Genomic DNA, 23,298 nt, shown 5'->3' with positions numbered 1-23,298 from the left:
AGGCCAATCCTGTGGATTTTTTAATATTGTCTATTATTTATCATTGTTTAAAACTATGTTCTTTAAGATATGAGCCAGATATTACATGGGGAGATATTTTGAGGCCTAGCAATAATGTTATCTTCCTATAAAATGGTCCTTTTTTTTTTTTTTCTTCTACATGTGGCTAGTGGCATTATTGATCTCTGAACAGAGATTCAGGTAATTCCAAGCTATGTTTTAGATCTTTTTAGGACTACTAGATTTTTGGGGTCACTCTTACTCATAGGGTACACCAACCCAATGCCCGAAAGCTTACTGAGCCACTGAGCCTCTAATCTGATGGGCTCTGACTTTCCATTTGAATCTCTCTAGCTCTGTTAATTTGTTTCAAGCCCCATTTTTCAACCTTTGCCTACTCCAGGATAATGAGATATACCTATGAAGGCAGCTCCAAATGCAGGCTCATATCCCTGGATTTCATTATTTTCCTGGTCCTTCCCTAGAATTCTCCAATGAGTTCATTTAAACAGATCTGACTGTTGTCAAATATCTGTCCCAATTTCCTAGTTTTTGTCTAGAATTTCTAGTTTTTGTCAGAAGGAGTCTGATTTACCTAGTCTGCCATCATTGTAAACAAAAATCTCTAGTTCACTTATTTTCAATTTTATTTTTCAATTAATTACAAATGTTCTGAGTACTAGTTTGGCTGCATCTCACTAGTTTGATATGTTGTTCATTTTAAGAAGTTTTTAATTTTTTTAATTCTTTTCATCTCAGGAGTTAGCTGAAAACGTAGTTAAAAATTATTTGTGCCTGTTTTTTGTTATTTCAAACTTTACTGTAGGTGTGATTTATGACTTTTTAAATTTGTATCTGTGTACACGATGAGTAGGGTTTGCAGTCCATGTCTATGTTTACAAAAGTTTCGTAAGCCTTTGAAAACAACAGTATATTCTTGTCGGTTGAAATGAGTGCATACAAACATATACCCACATACTCAAACTTATTATTTGTTCTTTCCTCTATAGCCTTATGCTTATTTTTATCCTACAGACTTATTTTTGTCCTTATTTTCTTTGAAAGATAATTGTAATAATATATTTGTAAATGCTTATTAAATGAATTTTATCTAATTCTCCAAAGATATTAGAAATATAACTGAGAAAATAAAACTATTTAATTACCACAAAGATTTAAGGAATTAATCTTTTTCAAAGCATTCCTTTTTTATGTTTTTTGAAAGTTAGACACTAATAATTATGTTCAACAAACATTTGAAGGGGTATTACATAGAAGATAGTAAGAGTTCTGGTTCTCATTGTATTTATTCAAATATATAATAATTAAGTCAAAATGTAAGAGCCTGAGGAAAATAAAAAGAAGAAAGTTCCATTATTTTGGACAGCTTGATAGTAAGAAGAGAAATCATACAAAGCTTTGTGGAGGTAAACAATATTATCCTTATTATTAATAACTAGTAGCATTCACTTTTTCTGCTGCCACCACTTTCTAGTGCAATTTCTAGAAAAATCCAATCTTACTGGTTTAGCTAGTTGCAAAACTGATTTGCTGAGGGAACAGGTAAATATGCCACAGTTAGGAAGCTGGACAATCAGGAAGCAACTATACCTACTGCTGGTTCCAAGATCACACATTCTTAGATGAGATCCTGGGATTAGGATTACTGCCAGTTAGGATAACCTGCAGAACACCATGCTTTAGCTTCAACAGAAGTAGCTGCCCAGAATTATCGGCTCTAGAGCTACTCTACACTTGTTAGATTCTCAACCACAAAAACAGACCTCAGATACTGCTTCTCTTGCTACTTATCTCCTAATTTAGATCTCTTACAAGTACTTATTGTTAGCAGAACCTAATTCATATCCTGAACTAGATTTCAGTTTTCCAGCCTCTTGCACTACAGGAATACACACTTAAAAGAGGTTGGAACAGCCAATCTATATCATAGCTGCATTACTTACTATGACTGCACAATTTAATTAAATATGACCCAAAGTGATACACTTAACATATAGTTGTTTTTTTCCCCCCATGAAACCTGGACTGAAAATAAAAGGCTCAATGAAGATGAGTCATTAAAGAACTGCTAGTGAATTAAGGTAAGTAAAATAACTACAAAAACTCAGCAAAATTATAAAATCACAGAAGATCAAAAGATCAAAGGGATCTCTAAGTTTTTACTCTTCAAAGAAACAAACTGAGAATTATAAAGAATGCATTTTATAGTTTATGCATAAAAGATGCTAAAGCACTGTTCAACAGTGTTATGTATACAGTAGTAAATAGAAAAGACAAGGGTCTTGCTCTCGTAAAGGATACATTTTACTAGATAAGACAAAAAATAAGGAAGCGAATAAATAATTTCAAGTAGTAATAGGTGCCAAAAATAAAATAAAATTATATTAGAGAAAAAAGAAAAGGGAAGAGCATAGAAACAGCTAGATAATGTGGTCAGGGAATGTTTTCCTGATTAAAAAAACCTGAACAAAGGGAAGGAGACAGTGCCATGCAGATCTGAAGAAGAACATTCTAGGCAGAAGAAATGGGTAAGGTGTTCTGTTAGAAACTGGTCTGCCAGGTTTAAGGAAGCCAAGTACGAAGGCTGGCATGACTAGAGATTAGTACTCAAAGGGAACTGTGGTAAGAGTGTATGTATGTACACATAAGTATACAAAAACACTCAGTTATAAAAACAGATATAGAGAAAAAAGAGACATAGCTCTGCCTTTATGAGATTCAAAACCTAAATTTAAAACTTTATTAGGCTTAGGATTTGGCAAACTTCTGGGGATGGTCTTCCTTACAGTGCCTCAAATAGCACAAGAGCACCAGTATTTACCATGTAATCCCAGAGATTTTTCTTTCTCTCGTTCAAAAATAGATCAAATATATTCATCTTCTGCTATTAGAAAAATGAACCAAGTTTTAGGGTTGAGAATACCATTTTTTTGGACTACTAGTAAAAAATAATGGCTTCATTATTGCTTTTATAAACACATAAATTTCTCAAGTTTCAAAAAAACATTTAACATGTGCTCATAGGATACTGTCAACATTCATGAATGAGATGATTAGGGAAGTTGAAATCAAATTTAAAACCATACCTCTGATGTATTATTAGTCAATTATCACTAGTCAAATTATGAGAACAAATCGATGAAAATAAGCATAAAAAACAATTCCATTTTATAATGCTATTGAAATCTTCTACATCACATATTGATAATTATAATGTTAAAAATGATAAAAATCAGACTACCAGAAAATAAAAATAGTAAAATAAATAATATGCTCAATATAATTGGTTTTAATTTATTAAATAATAACTTTATATTTCTTCCTGTTGAAGTTTTAAGTTCTAAAGCTACATTTATACCTAAATAAAAACGCAAAGACCATTTTAAATTTCAAAAAAGACTGTTGCATTAAAGACCAGATAACAGAAAGAGTTTGCAGTGAAATATCACTACATGTACCACAGAATAGTCAACTTTTTCTGTAAAGGGCCAGACAGTAAATGTTTTAGACTCTGTGTGCCATTCACTCTCTGTTGCAACAATTCACCTCCACCAGCACAGAGCAAAAGTTGCCACAGACACAATGAATGAGTGTGGCTGTGAGCCAATAAACTTTTATTTACAAATAGAGGCAGCAGGCTAAATCTGGTCCATAGGCTGATGTAGTTTGTGAATCCCTGACAAATGCAATTAAGTCTCTATATCAGTTAGTGTTTTTGTCTGTTTTATCACTGATGTATTCACTTGATGTACTGACCTGATTAGTACCTGGTACTTACTAAGTACTCAATAAATACTTGTAAGTGAATGAATGAATGAATGAATGAATGAATGTTTTATTTCCTTATCTAATATTAAATTGGAAGGGTAAGTGGTTCCAGATTTGTTTCAGCAGTTCAATAATATAATAAGGATCAAAGGTTTTCTCATTTTTCCCTTCTTCCAATCTTCACATCTACCCCCATGGTTACAAAAATGGCTATACCAGCCAGCTTCACATATCACTTTTAAAAATAACATGCAGCAGGAGGGAGGTAAAGCTTTCTTCTTGCCTGCCTCTCTTTTTATTAGGGAGAAAATTCTTTCCCAGAAGCTCTACAACAGACTTTCCCTTATACTTCACTGGTTAAAAGTAGGGTTACATATTCATTCCCAGACCAATCTCTGGCAAAAAGAAAATCAAACTAGTTTGAATAAAAGTTTAATAAAAGACTTATCACTTTAAAAATAAAATACTTAAATAAAAGACTTATCACTTAAAATTATGGAAGCAGTTAATTTCCCCTGAGCAAAATGACAGTGGAAGAAAATCAGAGTTAAATGAATGAAAGAAGAAAAACCGGCTCTTATGTAGGTAACAAATGATGTCTTCCATGCCCTGAATAATAACAAATAATAAAAATTAGTATTTAGAAACTTAGAAATTTAAAAATTAGTATTTAGTATTTAGAAAAATTAGTATTTAAAAAACGTAATTTTTTAAAATGCTGTACATATCTCTCCATTTAATTATCTTACCAAATTTCCTTCCTCTGTTAAGTTTTGAGGAGAAAAGATGGAATTAGAGAAAAAAGGAGGATAAAACAAACAACACTATATTCTCAACATGAACTAAATTTCAAGGAAGACTTAAAAATGGAAGGGAGGAAAATAAAATATTTTTTCACCTCTCTCTTAGCCTGATTTTAAATGACTTCATTATTTCCTATTTGTAGTCAATTCCCAGAAAACATACATCCACATAAAAATGTAAATATTAAAATGTTCCCAAAACTCAATAACATAGAATTGCATACTATTATACAATCCATGTCATTGCCAGCTTCTATTATTCAGAACTGACCATGTATGAATATTTAAATATTTTCCTTAAAAATGATAAACTCTCTTGATTTTGCAGCCCTTAATTGCAATACATAATTTAAAGTAAGATGTTGCCCTAAAAACATAAGTAAAATTCACTTTAAAACTTGATAGCATTTTCAAATTACTAAAAGTGCCTTTTTAATAAGCTCAGAATCTATTTTTCCCACTTTCCTATTGTACTAGGAATAAATACATTCATGAGACACAACCACATTACTGTTAAAGAGGTGAAGGCAGATTTTTAAAAGACTAGCTTAAAAAGACCTGGACATGAAAGGAAGTTAAATATGTTGAGTCAAATATAGGAAAAAGGATGATCTCAACCATATAATATACCTTGTCTATCCCAAGTACATTAAAATACAAGATTAATCTACATACATTGGTGATTCAAAAATCTTAGCAATGTCCTTTATTAGGAATAGCATCGCTTATTTAATAACTTTTTTGAGAAAGAATAGTAAACCATAAAAAGTTAAAATTAGAAAAACTTTTCTATGGGAAAAAACACAAATGAGGAAAACTGAAAACCCAATTAAAAGATTTATGTTACACTTTGGCAAACATTGCTGGCTTAAACATATGACGCTTTCAGAAATTAGAAGAGAGGAGAAATAGTGAAAACGTATTTTTTAAAATGTAAGGTAGAAGGTGACAAAATAGTCATAAGACATACTAATTTTCTTTCATTGCATCGTTGCTCTATGTATGGTTAGTTCTCGAGAGCAACATGCTTTAAAATAAATTAACAAAGCTAAAAGGAAAGTGCTATATAATCTAGCAAAATGCAAACAAAAGAAAGTTAACTTTTAAAAAGCCCATGCTTTAAATGAATTTGGAACTAAAAAAATTTCATTTCTTTACTTTTTGGTCTAGTTACACAAGTTAACAACAAAAGATCTATCAGATTTCAGCCCAGGTGCATGATCTTTAAAAGTTAAAGTTAATGGGGCGCCTGGGTGGCTCTGCTGGTTAAGTGGCCGACTTAGGCCCAGGTCCTGATCTCATGGTTTGTGAGTTCGAGCCCTGTGTTGGGCTCTGTGCTGACAGCTCAGGGCCTAGAGCCTGCTTCGGATTCTGTGTCTCCCTCTCTCTCGGCCCTTCCCCCCATGCATGCTCTGTCTCCTTCTCAAAAATAAGTAAACATTAAAAAAAAAATTTTTTTTAAGTTACAGTTAAGAAACTTGGGGTAGAATAAAACTTTAAATATTTTTAGCCAAAAATACGGGATCTTTATGATCATAGGCTAAGAGAGGATCTATTAGCGACACAAAGAACAACCATTAGAAAAAAGATGGACAGATTCAATTACCTTAAAATTAAAAACAAAATAGAAAATTCTGTTTATCAAACATATCAGAACCTGGGAATATATCTATGAAAATACCTATCATCTAGCATGTTGTATGGTACTGTGGCAACATTCATTCCCATTCCTTTCCATATTCCAGTCTCTATCACAGAGGCTGAAAGTCCAAAACTACAGTTCTCAGAGGTCCTTATAGCTGGAGCTGTGGGTGGGATTAAAGTATCACCAGTGAGAAGCACTTGAGGGGGATATGGAAGACAGAAGAGAGGTGAGAACATTTTTCTATTGGTAAAACAGCACGCAAAACTGGATAGACGTGAGTGTCACTTATAGTCAATACCCCGTGCCTCACTTTCCAATGTCAAGTCTCCAGTTTTATGGAAATGATGTTGTAGGAGTAGCAACAGAGATGGTGGCAGTACCAAAAATTCCTGACTTCAGGATCATAGCCCCTAAATACGATCCTAAAGCTAGTGATCTAGTACCAAATGTTAAGTGATTGAATCCCTTCCTGAAATTTCTAGTGGTTATGGTTTACAGTATTGTTACTGCATTCACACAGATTGGCATACCAACAAATATTCAGAATACAGATTATATAAAGTGCTTTGACAATTTAATAAGGAAAAGATAAATAGAAAATGGGAAAAAGAAATGAAAAAGCATTTCATGAGAAAACAACACTACATGGGTAAATAAACATATGAAAAATGGTTAACCATATTAGTATTCAGGGAAATGTTAAATTATAACCACAGTAAAAAACAACCTAAGACTCAAAATAACAAAAATTAAGAAACTTGGTAAGACTAAGTGCTGATAAAAAGATATAGATCAATAAGAACTCATAAATATCACAGGTGGGAATGTAAATTGGCACAGCCACTTTGGAAATTGGCATTACACTGTAAAAATGAATATTTCATAATCTATGATCCAGCAATTTTATCCCTTGAAACTCTTGTACTTGTTTGTGCATGATACTGAGTAGGGAAAAAAAAGTCCCAGAAGACTAAATGATACAATTTTAATATAGCTTAAAAAAAAACCCAGAAAACTAAATAATCTATTGTTAGGGACACAGACACCTATAACAAAATTTAAAAACCAAGGGAATGATAAACACAAAATTCAACAAAGTGTTCTCTCTGGCAGAGGGAAAGAGAGGAATGGGATAGGGCAAGAAAACATGGGTAGATGTACCAGTATTGCTAACCTTTTTAGCTCTTAACTAGATGGTGGATTGAAGGTTTTTATCAGTATGTTTTGGAACATACATGATTATTATAAACTGTACTGTTAATGATTGCTAGTATGTATAAAGTACTTATTACATACTCTATTTTCCTTTACAGTCAGCCCTATGAAATAGGTTATCTCCAATTTATAGATAAGAAAACTAAAGCACAAAAAGGTTAAGTAACTGTCCAAAGTCACAAAACTAGTAAGTAATGGACCTGGGAGTGAAACAGGAAATCAGGCTCCAGAGTCTTCACTCATAACCAGTATACTACATGAATAAAATGTTAAATAACAACAATAAATATTATCTAGGATAACAATAAAAGAATTAAGTTAATTTATTTACCTTTCATTTTCCTTGATGACATTTTCAAGTTGTAGTTTCATCTCACCCATCTGTTTCTGAAAGATTAAAATATGGTCATAGCAATACATTTTGCAGACAGTTCTCTATTAAGTAATGCATTCAAATACAAGCAGACTCTATGACACTAGTCTACTGATAAGAAACAATGATTCTTGGGGCGCCTGGCTGGCGCAGTCGGTTAAGCGTCCGACTTCAGCCAGGTCACGATCTCGCGGTCCGTGAGTTCGAGCCCCGCGTCGGGCTCTGGGCTGATGGCTCGGAGCCTGGAGCCTGTTTCCGATTCTGTGTCTCCCTCTCTCTCTGCCCCTCGCCCATTCATGCTCTGTCTCTCTCTGTCCCAAAAATAAATAAACGTTGAAAAAAAAAAAAATTAAAAAAAAAAAAAAAAAAAAAAAAAAATGATTCTTTACTTCTAACAAGTGTTTGTAAATATGGATATTTTAATGATACTTGGAACATAATAAAACATTCATTTTGAAATAAAGAGAAATATTTATATGACACAAGAAATATTTATAAATGCAACCCTATGATTTATAGATGTTCACATATATATTCCTCAGTATGTCACTATAACAAATGCCAGATTCGTTTATCTTAATTCACTGAATATAGTTTATCTTAATTCACTTTAGTTTAGATGAAGCCCATAGAAGAGCTTACATTTGGAAAAGTATAACGTTAATAGTGAAAAAAAAAATAGAGATCTTTTTAGCAGTAATTCACTTAGTCTCTTATTCACCACCACCATTAACTGTCTAAACTCTCCAGACAATACAAGGTTGCTATGGTAAACCCATATGGTCACTAACAAATACTTTAATGGGAAAAATGGTTAAAAAAATCAGCAATTAAAATACAAGAATAAAATATATATTGTAAAGAGGAGATTGGTATGATTAATTCTCTTTGAGGAGATAAAGGGATTGTAAAATTTCAACAGGAAGGAAAGGCATTTCAAGTAGGGAAAAATATGCGTAAAAGCAGAGTCAAAAAGTATTAGATAACACAGGAATAGTAGTCAGCTTTCAGTGAGAGTAAATAGGCAAGGGGAGAGTAGGAAGGAGGCCATGTAAAATCACACTTAAACTGCAATCAACTCATGATATGTCCATTAGTCTTGATTGGGTATCCTAGGCTAAAGAAGAGAAGCAAAGCCTGGAGTGAACCTGGTAAGGGAAGAGTAGAACAGGCAATGCTCTAAGCCCTTTTGTCTCCCTTTCAACCAAAGAAGCTCAAGGCAGCTTGGTCTAGGAAATCAGTAACAGCCAACTCTAAATACAATTCTGGCTTGGGGAAAGGTGAATCTTTCCAGGTCCTTGCTGTGAATGAATCACAATTAAGCCAAAATGAATGAGTTCACGATCAGATGACTGAGAACTAACCATACATAGAGCAACGATGCAATGAAAGAAAATTAGAAAGGCAGACAGCAGGTCTTGAATGCCATACTAACAGATTTGGATTTTATTGTAGCAATTATTCTGATCTTGTCATTTTTTTTTTTTTTACAAAAAGTGATTTTGCACAATCTTGCAAGATATTTAGAAGTTGCAAAAATGTTTATCTTGAAAAAATATTTACTCAAATTACCCAAATAATTAGAATATATATGCAATAGCTAAGATTAAATGTGAATCATTATGGTCACACTAAACATTCTTTACTATAAAATATAAAAATTCTTTACTATAAAATATAGTTGAAACAAAATCTCAGCAATAGCATCAAATATTCCCTTATTTACATTTTTCGAAGAAAGTCTTTCATATAGAGAATTATAGTCACACTTTTCTTGCTTACAAGAATAAACTATGTTTTTAGTGGGTCAATAAATCCTAAGAACTAGTTCTAATCAGTAATATCTATGTGAGCAACTGTTCTTAGAAGTAGCAGCCAGTATCTTTTCTCCTCAAAAGTATCAACTACTCTTGTTATAGACCCTTGCTTGGGCTCTTTGCTAGTTTCCTCTCTCTTGTAATTAATTCAATAATCACTCTTAGATTGAGAATGCTAAATGGAAAAATGAAGCTAAACACCTTAGTAACATAGCTGATTAAAGATATATATGAATCAAATTATTAAAAAATTAAAACTTTAATTCAAGATAACTAGCTATCCCATTTTATAACAAACCACATAATAGATCATTAGAGCAATTCTGAGAGTAAATTCAGCAGAAAATTTAAACTCACTAGCCCCTACAAATAAAAGTAAAATGCCATTTGTGCAGAGGAGAGCTTTCTGTTGCTCTTTGTCAGTTAGAAAGATTAAAAGACATCTATGGTTGGTTCAAATTTAAATGACTGCAGGCTCAAAAAAAAGAAAAAAAAGGACATAGTACAGACTTGGAAAGCACTTATTTAACTTATCATAAAACAGGAACCGCAATTTAAAGAAATGCTTGTTTTTGAAATTTGGGTCTACAGGATCACTTTCATTACTCTTGGAAAGTATAAATAATTTCAAGTGCAATGGAAAACCCAAATTTATTTTTAGAAGATACAAGCATATGTATTCTTTTAGTAAAATCCTTTTAGTCAATCCATTTATTTACAAATAGGAGATTGTTAAGCTAGAACTAATCATCTTGTTCCAATGAGACCTGGTTTATATTCATTCATCAAGAATTGAGGGATTATGCACTAGACTTCAAGGCATATGATAGGATCTCTTGCTGTCCCTGCATGAATAGAAAAGAAAGATATAAAGTTCTTAGTGTTTGCCCATTTATAGCCCCATTCTGAGGAAATGAGTCTTAAGCAGATGTTTTTATATAATATTGCTCTACTTTCTTTCATTTGCATTAAATTCAGTGAAACTTGCTACCCAACTGAACTGATCCAGAGATTAGTATCTAAACCAAACACAGTAGTAAGTACATTCAAACACTAGGAAAGGGAGTTTAACGCCTCCAGGTGGGCTTGAGACACGTAGCATCTCTTTAACAAATGCTTCGGTTATCCAATAATCAGAAATATCAAAATTTGGGAGAAACATGTAAACATTTTAAAATCAAAGAAACAGGTTATAAATATCAAGTATACTTTAAAAATGTATCTCACTGAAACTCACATTGTATCCTGAACAATGTTGTGCTATTATTCTAGTTCTCTATCAGCCTCCCATATATCCTAATTTTAGAAATTCTAGGGTACAGAAGGGTCCTTGGTTTCTAAACTCTCTTCACTCCTAAAATAAACTTTCATTACTAAAGAGGATTTCAGACAAAAGATGCCACAGCATAATCCTACCTATATTAGAAGACGATCAAATGAATCTAAAATCTGATAGACATAATGTTTGAAATTGGGGGAAAAAAAATCCATTCTCCAACAAAGGGAAATACAGGTAGGATGAGGGTTAAAAGTCTAAAATTATATGAGATGGTTTTTGGTCTTCTTGGGGGAAAAATAAAGATGTAAACAAATAATGAGTTTAAGTTTTCCAAGCATCTAAGATATGCTCCTGTGAGATACCAGGAGCAAGGAAACACTGGATTAAAAAATGAAACTGAAGAGGCAGAGGCAGTTAAGATGGCAGAGAAGTAGGGGAATGGGAATTTTCCTAGTCCTTCAAACACAGCGGTACTGAGATAGGATCACATGGAACACCCAGGAAATCGATCTGCAGAGTAGCAGAGGATCTCCACAGTTGTAGGGAGACAGCTTGGCAGGATGGAGCCTCTGGAGCAGAGAGATTTTGGAAGTGCAAGACTCTCTCCAAGGTAGAGCCGGTGCCATGACTCGTGTGCTCCTTGGGAGGGAGGGAGCTGACCCCAGGGTATAGCACAGCGTAGCAATCTCAGGAGAGCACTAGGAGAGAACAGTCCCCTTCCTGGAGTACTTTGGGAAGATGATTTATTGCCTCTCCAAGGACAAAAGACCCTGCACGTGCCAGCCAAAGGCCTTTTTTCAGCAGGGCAGAGTGGCAATACTGCAGAATGGGGTGCACACGGTGTGGAGTCCTTGAAGATGACATCAGGTTTTGAATCGCAGCCAAGCTGCCTAAGAGGTTTCGGAGGCTGTGGAGCAGTGCAAAGTGAATACCCTTGCTATTCTGTGAGGATTACCTGAACAGCATGGGTTGAGACACCCAGTTGGGGGAGCGAGACTGGGATGTCGCCGTTTTTCTCCCCAACACCAATACAGTGGAACTTCAGAGAGCAGCACAGCACCCCCACTGGAGGCTGGACACGCTTACACCAAACACCGCTCCTCCATGGTTGGCAACTTCTTATCTACTGGAGCAAGAATGACTGAGCCAACTCAGCTGGCCTCTCCTCCAGACCAGCACAGCCACTGGTGCTAGGCGCCAAAAGACAACTGTTTCTCCTTCCTTCCTTCCTTTCTTCCTTCCTTCCTTTTCTTCCTTCCTTTCTTTTTCTTTCTTTCTAATTGTTCTTTCTCCTATTTTATTCTTTTAGAATCAGGCACATAGTTTCTGGTTTGTTTTTGGTCAATTCTTATTCTATATATATGTGTGTGTGTGTGTGTGTGTGTGTGTGTGTGTGTGTGTGTGTATAAATATTTTTTTTAGCAGAAATTTTTATTCTATCATTTTTCCACCTTTCCTATTTCTTATTTTCCTATTCCTCTGAATTTAGCCTCATACTTTCTTGTTTTGTTTTCTTTTTCCTTTTTTTCCCCCTTTTTTTTCCCCCCTTGATTTGCTGTTTGGACTATTTTCTCCTTTCATTTTTCTTTTTATGGGATCAGGATTCCCCCACCCTTTTTTTCCCTATGCTTTTCCAGGGTTACTTCAACAACAAATCAAAGCTTCCCTGGTTGAAGGTCCACACACTCCACCACTATAAGCAAGGAGGAGCTCTGCACAGTACTGATCACTGGGATGAGCAGCCAAAATGTACAACAGAGTGCACACCACATATACAAAAACCACTTCCTGGATAAGTATGACCCTGGATAGGGTATGACCCCTTTTTAATACAGTAGTACACTCAGGTGCAGGACACACAAGAAGCTTTTAAAATACACAAAAGACAGAAACTTAGCCAAAATGACCAAACAGAGGAATTCTCCCCAAAAGAGAGTGCAAGAAGAAATCAAAGCCAAAATGACCAAATGGAGGAATTCTCCCCAAAAGACAGTGCAAGAAGCAAAGCCAGAGAATTGCTCAAAACAGATATAAATAATATATCTGAACAAGAATTTAGAATAACAGTCATAAGATTAACAACTGGGCTTGAAAAAAGCATAGAAGACACCAGAGAAACTCTTGTTGCAGAGATCAAAGACCTAAGAACTAGTCATGATGAATTAAAAAATGCTATAACTGAGATGCAAAATAACCTAGATACAGTGACAGCGAGAATGGAAGAAGCAGAAGAGAGAATAGGTGAAATAGAAGATAAAATTTTGGAAAATAAAGAAGCTGAAAAAAAAAGGGGCAGGGAAGGAAATTATTAGATCACGAGGGGAAAATTGGAGACCTAAGTGATTCCATGAAATGAAACAAGTGTCCATATCATAGGAGTTCCAGAAGAAGAACAGTGAGAGAAAGGGGCAGAAGGTTTATTTGAACAAATTATAGTTGAGAACATTCTCCAAAATAGACTGCATACTGGGTCACAAAACAGCCCTCAACAGACTGAGATCAAACAGATTGAGATCATACTATGCATATTTTTAGATCACAACACTATGAAACTTGAAATCAACCACAAGAAAAAATTTGGAAAGCCTCCAAATACATGGAGGCTAAAGAACATCTTACTTAAGAATGAATGGGTTAAACAGCGTATTGAAAAAGAAATTGAAAAATAGATGGAAGCAAATGAAAATGAAAACACGACAGTCTAAACTCTTTGGGGTGCAGCAAAGGTAGTCCTAAGAGGAAAATACATTGCAATTCAGGCCTGTCTCAAGAAGCAAGAAAGGTCCCAAATACACAACCTAACCTTACACCTAAAGGAGCTAGAAAAGCCACAGTAAATAAAGCCCAGCAGAAGAAGGGCAATAATAAACATTAGAGCAGAAATAAATGAAATAGAATCCAAAAGAAAACAGTACAACAGATCAATGAAACTAACAGCTGACTTTTTGAAAGAATGAACAAAATTGATAAACCCCTAGCCAGACTTCTCAAAGAGGATCTAAACAGATAAAATGACAAATAAAAGAGAGAGCACAACCAACACCACAGAAATACAAACAACTGTAAGATAATACTATGAAAAACTATATATGCCAATAAACTGGACAAAGAAATGGACAAATTCCTAGACACTCATACACTACCAAAACTCAAATGGGAAGAAATAGAAAACCTGAACAGACCCGTAACCAATGAATAAGTAAGTGGGTTATCAAAAATCTCCCAACAAACAAGAGTCCTGGGCCAGGTGGCTTGCCAGGGAATTCTACCAGACATTTAAAACAGAGTTAATACCTATTCTTCTCAAACTGTTCCAAAAAACAGAAATGGAAGTAAATTTTCCAGACTCATTCTATGAAGGTAGCATTACCTTACCTTGACTCCAAAACCAAAATCCCCACTGAAAAGAGAATGACAGGCCAATATCCCTGATGAACCTAGATATAAAAATTCTCAACAAGATAGTAGCAAATAGAACTCAACAGTACATTAAAAGAATTATTCACCATGAGCAAGTGGGATTCATTTCTGGGCTGCAGGGCTGGTTCAATATCCACAAATCAATCAACGTGATATACCACATTAATAGAAGAAAGGATAAGAACCATATGATCCTGTCTACAGACGCAGAAAAGGCATTAGACAAAATACAGCATCTTTTCTTGATAAAAACCCTCACAAAACTTGGGATAGAAGGAACATATCTTTAAAAAAGCCACATATGAAAGACCACAGCTAATATCATCCTCAATGGAGAAAAACCAAGCTTTTTCCCCGAGATCAGGAACACAACAGGGATGTCTACTCTCACCTCTGTTGTTCAGCATAGTGTTGGAAGTCCTAGCCTCAGCAATCAGACAACAAAACCAAATAAAGGCATCCAAATTGGCAAAGAAGAAGCCAAACTTCCACTCTTCACAGATGACATGATTCTCTACATGGAAAACCTGAAAGACTCCACCAAAAACCTGTTAGAGCTGATACATGAATTCAGCAAAGTCGCAGGATATAAAATCAATGTACAGAAATCGGCTGCATTTCTATACACCAACAATGAAGAAACAGAAGGAGAAATCAAGGAATCAATCCCATTTACAGCTGCACCAAAACCATAAAATACTTAGAAATAAACCTAACCAAAGAGGTAAAAGATCTGTATGCTGAAAACTATAGAAAGCTTATGAAAGAAATTGAAAAAGACACAAACAAATGGAAAAACATTCCATGCTCATGGAATGGAAGAATGTTGTTAAAATGTTGATACTACCCAAAGCAATCTACACATTCAGTGCAATCCCTATCAAATAACACCAGCATTCTAGAGCTAGAGCAAACAATCCTAAAATTTGTATGGAACCTCAATAGACCCTGAATAGCCAATGTAATGCTGAAAAAGAAAACCAAAGCTGGAGGCATCACAATCCCGGACTTCAACTTGTATTACAAAGCTGTAATCATCAAGACGTATGGTATTGGCACAAAAACAGACCCACATTTTAATGGAATAGAATAGAGAACCCAGAAATGGACCCCAAAATATATGGCCAACTCATCTTCGGCAATGCAGGAAAGAGTATCCAATGGAAAAGGACAATCTCCTTAGCAAATGGTGCTGGGCAAACTGAACAGTGACATGCAGAAGAATGAACCTGGACCACTTTCTTACACCATACACAAAAATAAAGTCAAAATGGATGAAAGACCTAAATGTGAGACAGGAAACCATCAAAATCCTAGAGGAGAAAACAGGCAACAACCTCTTTGACCTCAGTCACAGCAACTTCTTACTTGACATGTCTCCAGAGGCAAGGGAAACAAAAGCAAAAATGAAGTATTGGGACCTCATCAAGATAAAAGCTTCTGCAAAGCAAAGGAAACAATCAACATAAGTATAAGGCAACCAACAGAATGGCAGGAGATATTTGCAAATGACAAATCAGATAAAGGGTTAATTACCCAAAATCTATAAAGAACTTACCAAACTCAACACCTGAAAAACAAATAATCCAGTGAAGAAATGGGCAAAAGACATGAATAGACACTTTTCCAATTACACATCCAGATGGCCAAAAGACACATGAAAAGATGCTCAACATCCCTCATCATCAGGGAAATATAAATCAAAACCACAATGATATAACACCTCACTCCAGTTAGAGTGGCTAAAATTAACAACTCATGAAACAACAGATGTTGGCGAGGATGTGGAGAAAGGGGAACCGTTTTGCACTGCTGGTGGGAATGCAAACTGGTACATCTACTCTGGAGAACAGAATGAAGGTTCCTCAAAAAATTAAAAATAGAACTACCCTACAACACAGCAACTGCACTACTAGGAATTTATCTAAAGGACAATAGAATTCTGATTCGAAGGGGCACATGCACCCCAATGTTTAAAGCAGTGCTATTAACAATAGCCAAATTATGGAAAAAGTCCAAATGTCTATGAACTGATGAATAGATTAAGAAAAATTTGCGGGGGTGGGGGGGCTAAAAAGTAAGGTTACATTTATTTTACACTGTAGAAACACTGCAATGAATTAGCCAGTAATTCGCACTCCCATGGCTTCACACAAGGAAGAAGTTAACATGTCACCACTTTCTCTGGAATAGCTCGACAACCATGATTTCCATATACCCTAATGTAACTGCCTACTAAAATGCCAGTCATCTGTATGTACCAGTGTCAAAGATGAAAAGTAAACTGTAGTAAGATGTGGTTTATGTGTATATATAACGGAATACTACTCAGCAATAAAAAATAATGAAATCTTGACATTTGCAACAACATGGATGGAACTGGAGGGCATTATGCTAAGCAAAATAAGTCAGTCAGAGAAAGACAGATATATGATTTCACCCACATGTAGAATTTGAGAAACTTAACAGATGAACACAGAGGAAGAAAAGGAAAAATAAGATAAAAACAGAGAGGGAGGCGAACAATAGATGACTCTCAAATCAGAGACAAGCTGAAGGCTGATGGTGGGGACATGGATAGGTGGGTAGGGGTGGGTTAAATGGGTGATGGGATGGGCATTAAGGAGGGCAGTTTTCAGGATGAGCACTGGGTATCATATATAAGAGATGAATTATTCCTGAAACCAAGACTACACTGTATGTTAACTAACTTGAGAATAAATCAATAAAATTAAAAAAAATGAAACTGAAGATAATCTTTAAATACATACTTTCTTATTGAGAGCCAAGAATTGATTAGATATAGCTAAATATGTTATTCCTCATCAATGTTTTTGAAGAGTATTTTACTTCTTTTTTTAAAATAAAATATTATAAAAAAACTTGAAAACTATGATTTCATACCTGGTAATATTTCAGCTGCCCATTTAGTTCTTCCAGATGTTTATCATACTCAATAATAAGAGGAGCTAAAAAGCTAATAAAAATACATAATTTTAAAAATCTCATATTCTGTTTAATCTAGTGTAATATGCAGCATGTGAATTAAATAGAACATCCATATTTTTATGTTACATTTATCCATAAAAATCAATACTTTGCCTTTTTCGTGTTCTCAAGCTTATCTCAATATTTCCAGAAGCTATCAAATATCTGGGAAGGGGAGGTAATGAAGGAGGTCATCAAGACAACTGCCAGTTGACCCTTGAGCTGAACCTGGGCAATTGGAGGCCTTTCCCTGACCCTCCCCTGTACTTAGAATATGTATTCTGCTTGTCTTCTTCACACCCAGAAGCAGCTCCAAGGATACAGCCTTAAGATAGTAATGTGATGCTGAGGGTGTCTGTACTGGGATGTAAGTGAACCCAGTTAAGGCCTTTTGTGTATGTGACTGAACCCAGTTAAAGCTTCTACACAAACTTTTAAGATTATGGCAGGCAGGTGAGGAAATCTAGCTGTCTTGCAGTGTCCTACAACAAGATAACTCATAAGTAGGTTCTATTGCTTAATAAATTTGCCACCTACCAACCCAGAGTGGTCTGCCTCTTCCCTCAGTCTGTCCTTGCCCTCCACATATGGGAACCAGTTTCAGATTACACCCATATTACTCTTGGAAGGTCTGGAGGAGGTTGCAAATAGGAGGGAGATAAAATCACCCCAATTGAGAACTACTCTTGTAGATTATAATGCTGGCTTTCCTGCACTTGTATATTCAATGACATATCATTTAAATCTAATTATAGCAGACCATGAAATAATCCTAATATTAAAGAAATTACTTTAACAATAATAAATATATTTAAGAAAACAGTATTTTTCTGGTAACTCAAACATACCTTTGGTCAACTAGTGTGTTTTCTAATGTGTCATCTCCACCTCCTTTGAAGACAGCTTTCTACAACAGAGAATATTGCATCTTAAAATGTTTTCTCACATCGTCGAAGCCAAAATGACAGTAAAAACAAAACAGGAAAGAGTAATCATCTAAATTGATGTTGAAAGTGCATTTGGTAAATTTTAACATCCATATGTAACAAATTTGGTAAATTTTAACATCCATATGTAACAAAAACTCTTGGCAAAGTCGAATAGGAAGAATTTTTCTCAATTTGACAAAGTATCTATCAGAAACCTACATCAATTACTATCTTTCATGGTGAAACATCAAAAGTGCTGCATTAAATACAGTATAACACAAGGTTGCTCACTATCACTGCTAAATTCAACACTGCACTAGAGGTTCTAGTCAGTGGAACTAGGGTAAAGGGCTGGGAATTTAAAAGTTGAAAAAGAAACAACACTCTTATTATTTACAGATAATTTGACCATTTACCCAGAAAACTCTATGTATAATCTACCAATTATTAGGTCTAATAAGAGAATATGGTAAGTTATCCCATAGAAGATCAACAGAACAGTAGCCTTCCCAAGTGCCAGCAATAATTTGAAAATGTAAAAAGAAATAATATCTTTTCACTACTGTAAAAGGTAGCATATGAGAATAAAAAACAAAAAAAGATGCTATAACTTTACTGAAAAATTAACTATACTGAAGAATATATAAGAAATATGTAAATTTAATAAGGAATAATGTTATGTACAGTGTTTAGCATAATTCCTGACGTGTAGAAAGCTCTTAATAAATCTTGGCTATTTTTTTCTTTTTTTTTTTTCTTAATATGGGGGAAAATCTATTGGCTAACCAAGGTATATGTTATGAGCTTTCAACCAACATGGGAAGGATTAGCTCTCAAAATATAAAGCCTCAGTAGACATGTTTACATGGATCCAGAACTGTAAGATGAATTGGACAAAAAGAAAAGGTAACCTTCCAGGGAGAATCCTGATGGATTAAAGAATAAATGAATCCAGTAGTCTATGCAATTTCAGAGAGGGATTTATTCAATCCTAGAGTATTAAAAAATAGTTACTGTGTTTATTAAAGAATTAATTAAGGGGCAAGAGATAGTTTAACTTTCAATTGTCCAAAAGTTAGTTAAAATCTTCTTGGGATAACTAAGTGGTTCAAACCTTAAAAATATTATTTCTCAAATTTCTTAGGAATTTTTATAAATATCAAATCAACTACCAATGTTATGACTGATAGCTAGAGATGGATGGCAGTCTACAAAATAATAATTCAAGCTCTCATTAACCTCCCACCCATCAATTAGAAGTTTCCTAATTGTTACTCTTACCATGTTTCACTCCACTTTATCATTCTTTTAAACAGTATTTAGTAATCTCCTAGTGTTTACTAAATTAAGCCCAAACTCCTCAATTTAACCATTCAAGGCCCTCTACAATGCAAATACAATCTATCCTTTCTAATGTTATTTTCCATTACTTCTCTCATATACGCCAAACACACTTTGAAAAAATGAAGTATGTTTTACTCCCTAAATACTCCACTACCTCTTCTTTTAGCCCCCATTGAAGTTCTTTTAAAATCTTAGCTACTTTTCAGTACTCATCAAACATGCTACATCCTTCAGGAAACTTTCCCTGATCTCTCCAACTATATATGATCACCTTTTTCCCTGTGATACTCATTTTTGGCTTTCAGGTTAAGATACGAATAATATGCCTTTTCAGGTTAAGATACGAATAATAATAATAATAATATGTTAAATAATATGTTATTTAACATTTTTCCCAAACCCATATTTCTTAGTCTTTAGGTCCCTATGAAATGGTAGTATTATGATACACATTTTCATAGCACTAAAGCTCCTGGCAAAGTGCCTTACATATAGGAGGTGCTCAACATATATTGGTTAAACTGAATTCTATAAAGACACTGCTCTGAAACTATTTTCTAATGATAGTTGCTAATAAAATGCCAACCTATGAATAAAGGACCAATAATCCAAATCATAAAAATTATGACCCTAAGGGCACCTGGTTGGCTCAGTTGGCTAAGAGTACAACTCTTGATTTGGGCTCAGGTCATGATCCCATGATTCATGAGTCCCACTTCAGGCCTGCTTGGGATTCTCTGTCTCCCTCTCTGTCTCTCTCTGTCTCTGCCTTGCTTGCACTCTCTCTCTCTCAAAATAAATAAGCTGAAAAAATGATACAATTATAAAGATAAACATAATAAAATAGAAAAAATTTTCATAGAATAATAATATTCAGTAATCCTTTCCCACTTGCTAGTGAAACTTTTAGAATAAAAGTATGTAGGACTTAATAATTCAAGATCTAGTGGAAAAAATCAAGTTGGGAGGGTAAGATTGATATCAACTACACAAGCATTTACATAAGGGCACCTGGCTCTCTCAGTCAGTGGAGAGTGAGTCATGATCTCAGGGTTGTAGGTTTGAGCCCTAAATTGGGTGTAGAAATTACTTAAAAAATAAAATAAAAAAAAAAGAATTTACATATATGTATTACCATATTTATATGTGTTATATATTTATATATATATTTTAATTGAAATATAATTGACATGTTTAGTTTCAGGTGTACAACATAGGGATCTGACAATTCTATACATTGTTATTCTCACCATAAAAATAATTAAAAGCATTTATAAATATTCTTTTTATATTTCCTAAACAAAATTTAAATAAATTACACTAAGTAAAAGCAATATATACAGAATTTTATATATCTTGAATCTTGAAAAATGGATACTGTACAAGTAATTTCTACTTATTTTTATCCCAAGATGACTTCCGGTGATGATGGTCAGAGTATATCACAGAAGGAATGCCAATAATATTGAATTATAGTTGGGTAGACAAATTTTCTGGACACTTTTCTTCCTCTGAGGAAACTATACACTCTCTAAATATTCTAATTATAATTCTGAATGTTTAATTTTGTGCCCCTGATTTTAAACTATATCTCTGGCTATCAAATATGTTAATGACATCCTTTCTGCCATCCTTTGGAAGAAAATACAAGCTGACTAGCATTTTGTGAAAATGTTTCTTCACATTTTATTTACTTTTTTAATGTTTGTTTATTTTTGAGAGAGAGGGACAGAGTGTAAGCAGGGGAGGAGCAGAGAGAGAGGGAGAGACAGAATCTGAAGCAGGCTCCAGGCTTTGAGCTGTCAGCACAGAGCCTGACATGGGGCTCAAACTCACAAACTGTGAGATCATGACCTGGGCCTAAGTCGGCCGCTTAACCGACTAAGCCACCCAGATGCCCCTATTGTTGCACATTTTAAGGGTGTTGTAGCATATGATTCATATCGTGAAGAGACTGATTTTCATCATTTATCACTTTATTAATGTAGAGTGTAAGAAATTGCTAAACTCTTACAAATGGCTCTTTTTAAAGTGCTACGGTCATTGATTTTCTAACATCATCATGGGATGATGCAAAATCAACAAGGTTTCATTCAGCAAATGGAGAGTCTACAACTGCACTGTCCAATACAATAGGCACAAGCCACACGCATCTATTTAAATTTTATTTATTTAAAATGAAAATTAAATAGGGTGCCTGGGTGACTCAGTCATTAAGCATCTGACTTCAGCTTAGGTCATGATTTCACAGTTTGTGAGCTCGAGCCCCATTTAGGGTGAGTTCGAGTTCTGCATCAGGTGAGCACAAGCCCTAATTTGGGTTGAACATGAGCCCCACTTCAGGTAAAACACAAGCCCCGGGTAAGCCCCACTTCTCTTTCTCTCTCTCTGCCCCTTGTGGGATCCTCTCTCTGCCCCTTGTTCATTTGTGTGCTCACTTGCTCTTTCCCTCTCAAAAATAAACAAAATGAAAGTTAAATGAATCATCTAACAGTTGTACTAGCTTCATTTAAAGTGCTCCAAAGTCCCATGTGATCAGTGGCTACCATTTTGGACAGCACAAGATTATATAACATTTCCATCAAAACAGTAAGTTTTCCATCAGACAGTGCTAGCCTAGAAAGCCAGTAAGTTGACTCAATTCAAATAGTACAGGTGGTTTGTTATATTTTATCTATTGAGTCTTGTATTTTTAAACACATGATCAACAGGAGTAGCCCTCCTGTCCCTTTCAATGTATTTTCAAATAACTACTATTTGATTACAGTTGAGACCAGTTCCCATACATTATGCAAGCATAATCAAATTTTTTCCTGCTTTAGGGCCTCTTTTTGGTCCACTTCTCTGGCTCCTTCTTCAACTTTCAGTGCTAACTTGAATACTACTGCCGTAGAGAAGACTGCTCTGAACATTCTACCAAAAATAGATCTCAGCCACAAACATCACTACTATACTGTATACGTGGTAATTTCTACTTTAGCACCTTGTTTATTTTTTTTCACATAAGATAGCACTATTAATTACTTAATTATTCACTTATATCTCTTCCATGGAAATAGGATGCTTTGTCATAGTCATAGCTCTATCCCCAAAGCTTACCCAGCACACACATGCAATGCAAGATTTGGTGAATTAATAAATTAATGTTTGCTGAGGCGCCTGGTGGCTCAGTGGGTTAAGTGTTCAACTCTTGATTTCAACTCTTAATTTCATCTTGCGGTTCGTGAGTTCATGTCCCTCATAGGGCTCTGTCCGTGCAGACAGTGCAGAGCTTGCTTGGGATTCTCTCTCTCCCACTTGTGTGCATGTGCTCTCAAGGAATAAACAAACTTAGAAAAATAAATTAATGGTTGTTAAATCAATGAATACATTTGCACCATGACTGTCTCTCCCTTTCAGAACCAGCTCATACCTTCTTGGCACTATGCTTTTATGTTTATTGACATAGTTTATGTCAGTTTATGTGTTCCATTTCTTTCCTGGCTAGACTATATGTCAATTTACCTTTAATTTTGGGTTCAAGCAGAAGGAGTAGAGTTGTCCCAAACTAGAAAAGGAAGATATTTTCAAGAGAGTTTTTGGAGAAAATAAACTTATTTTTAATATTCTACCTTATCCCTCCAGCAACTATGAAGAGACCCAAACATTCATCCCTCAGTACACGCATGTACTGGTATGGCACAGAGGCATAACTAG

At 34.8% G+C, this 23,298-nt stretch overlaps 1 protein-coding gene across 6 annotated transcripts in view; it reads right to left on the bottom strand.

The window, feature by feature from the left end:
- SCLT1 (sodium channel and clathrin linker 1) overlaps positions 1–23,298 on the bottom strand; it is a 226,190-nt gene that overhangs the window by 183,816 nt on the left and 19,076 nt on the right. For 4 of the 6 annotated variants that reach the window (XR_003968348.1, XR_003968349.1, XM_030313073.1 and 1 more), the window contains exons 3-5: positions 18,178–18,236; positions 17,246–17,318; positions 7,784–7,839 (exon numbers count right to left, since the gene is read on the bottom strand). Coding sequence is in view for 4 of the 6 variants with exons in the window: in XM_030313073.1 (XP_030168933.1) it covers positions 7,784–7,839; positions 17,246–17,318; positions 18,178–18,236 (188 nt within the window). In the remaining 2 variants the exon portion in view is untranslated. Of the gene's footprint in view, positions 1–7,783; positions 7,840–17,245; positions 17,319–18,177; positions 18,237–23,298 lie in introns of those variants that run through there. The other 2 variants (XM_030313075.1, XM_030313074.1) reach the window with 2 other exon arrangements.

Source organism: Lynx canadensis, chromosome B1, assembly GCF_007474595.2.
Source record: "Lynx canadensis isolate LIC74 chromosome B1, mLynCan4.pri.v2, whole genome shotgun sequence".
In the NCBI taxonomy this organism is placed as follows: domain Eukaryota; kingdom Metazoa; phylum Chordata; class Mammalia; order Carnivora; family Felidae; genus Lynx; species Lynx canadensis.
The sequence above is the reverse complement of the archived record's forward strand: the minus strand, read 5'-3'. Positions and strand labels throughout refer to the sequence as shown.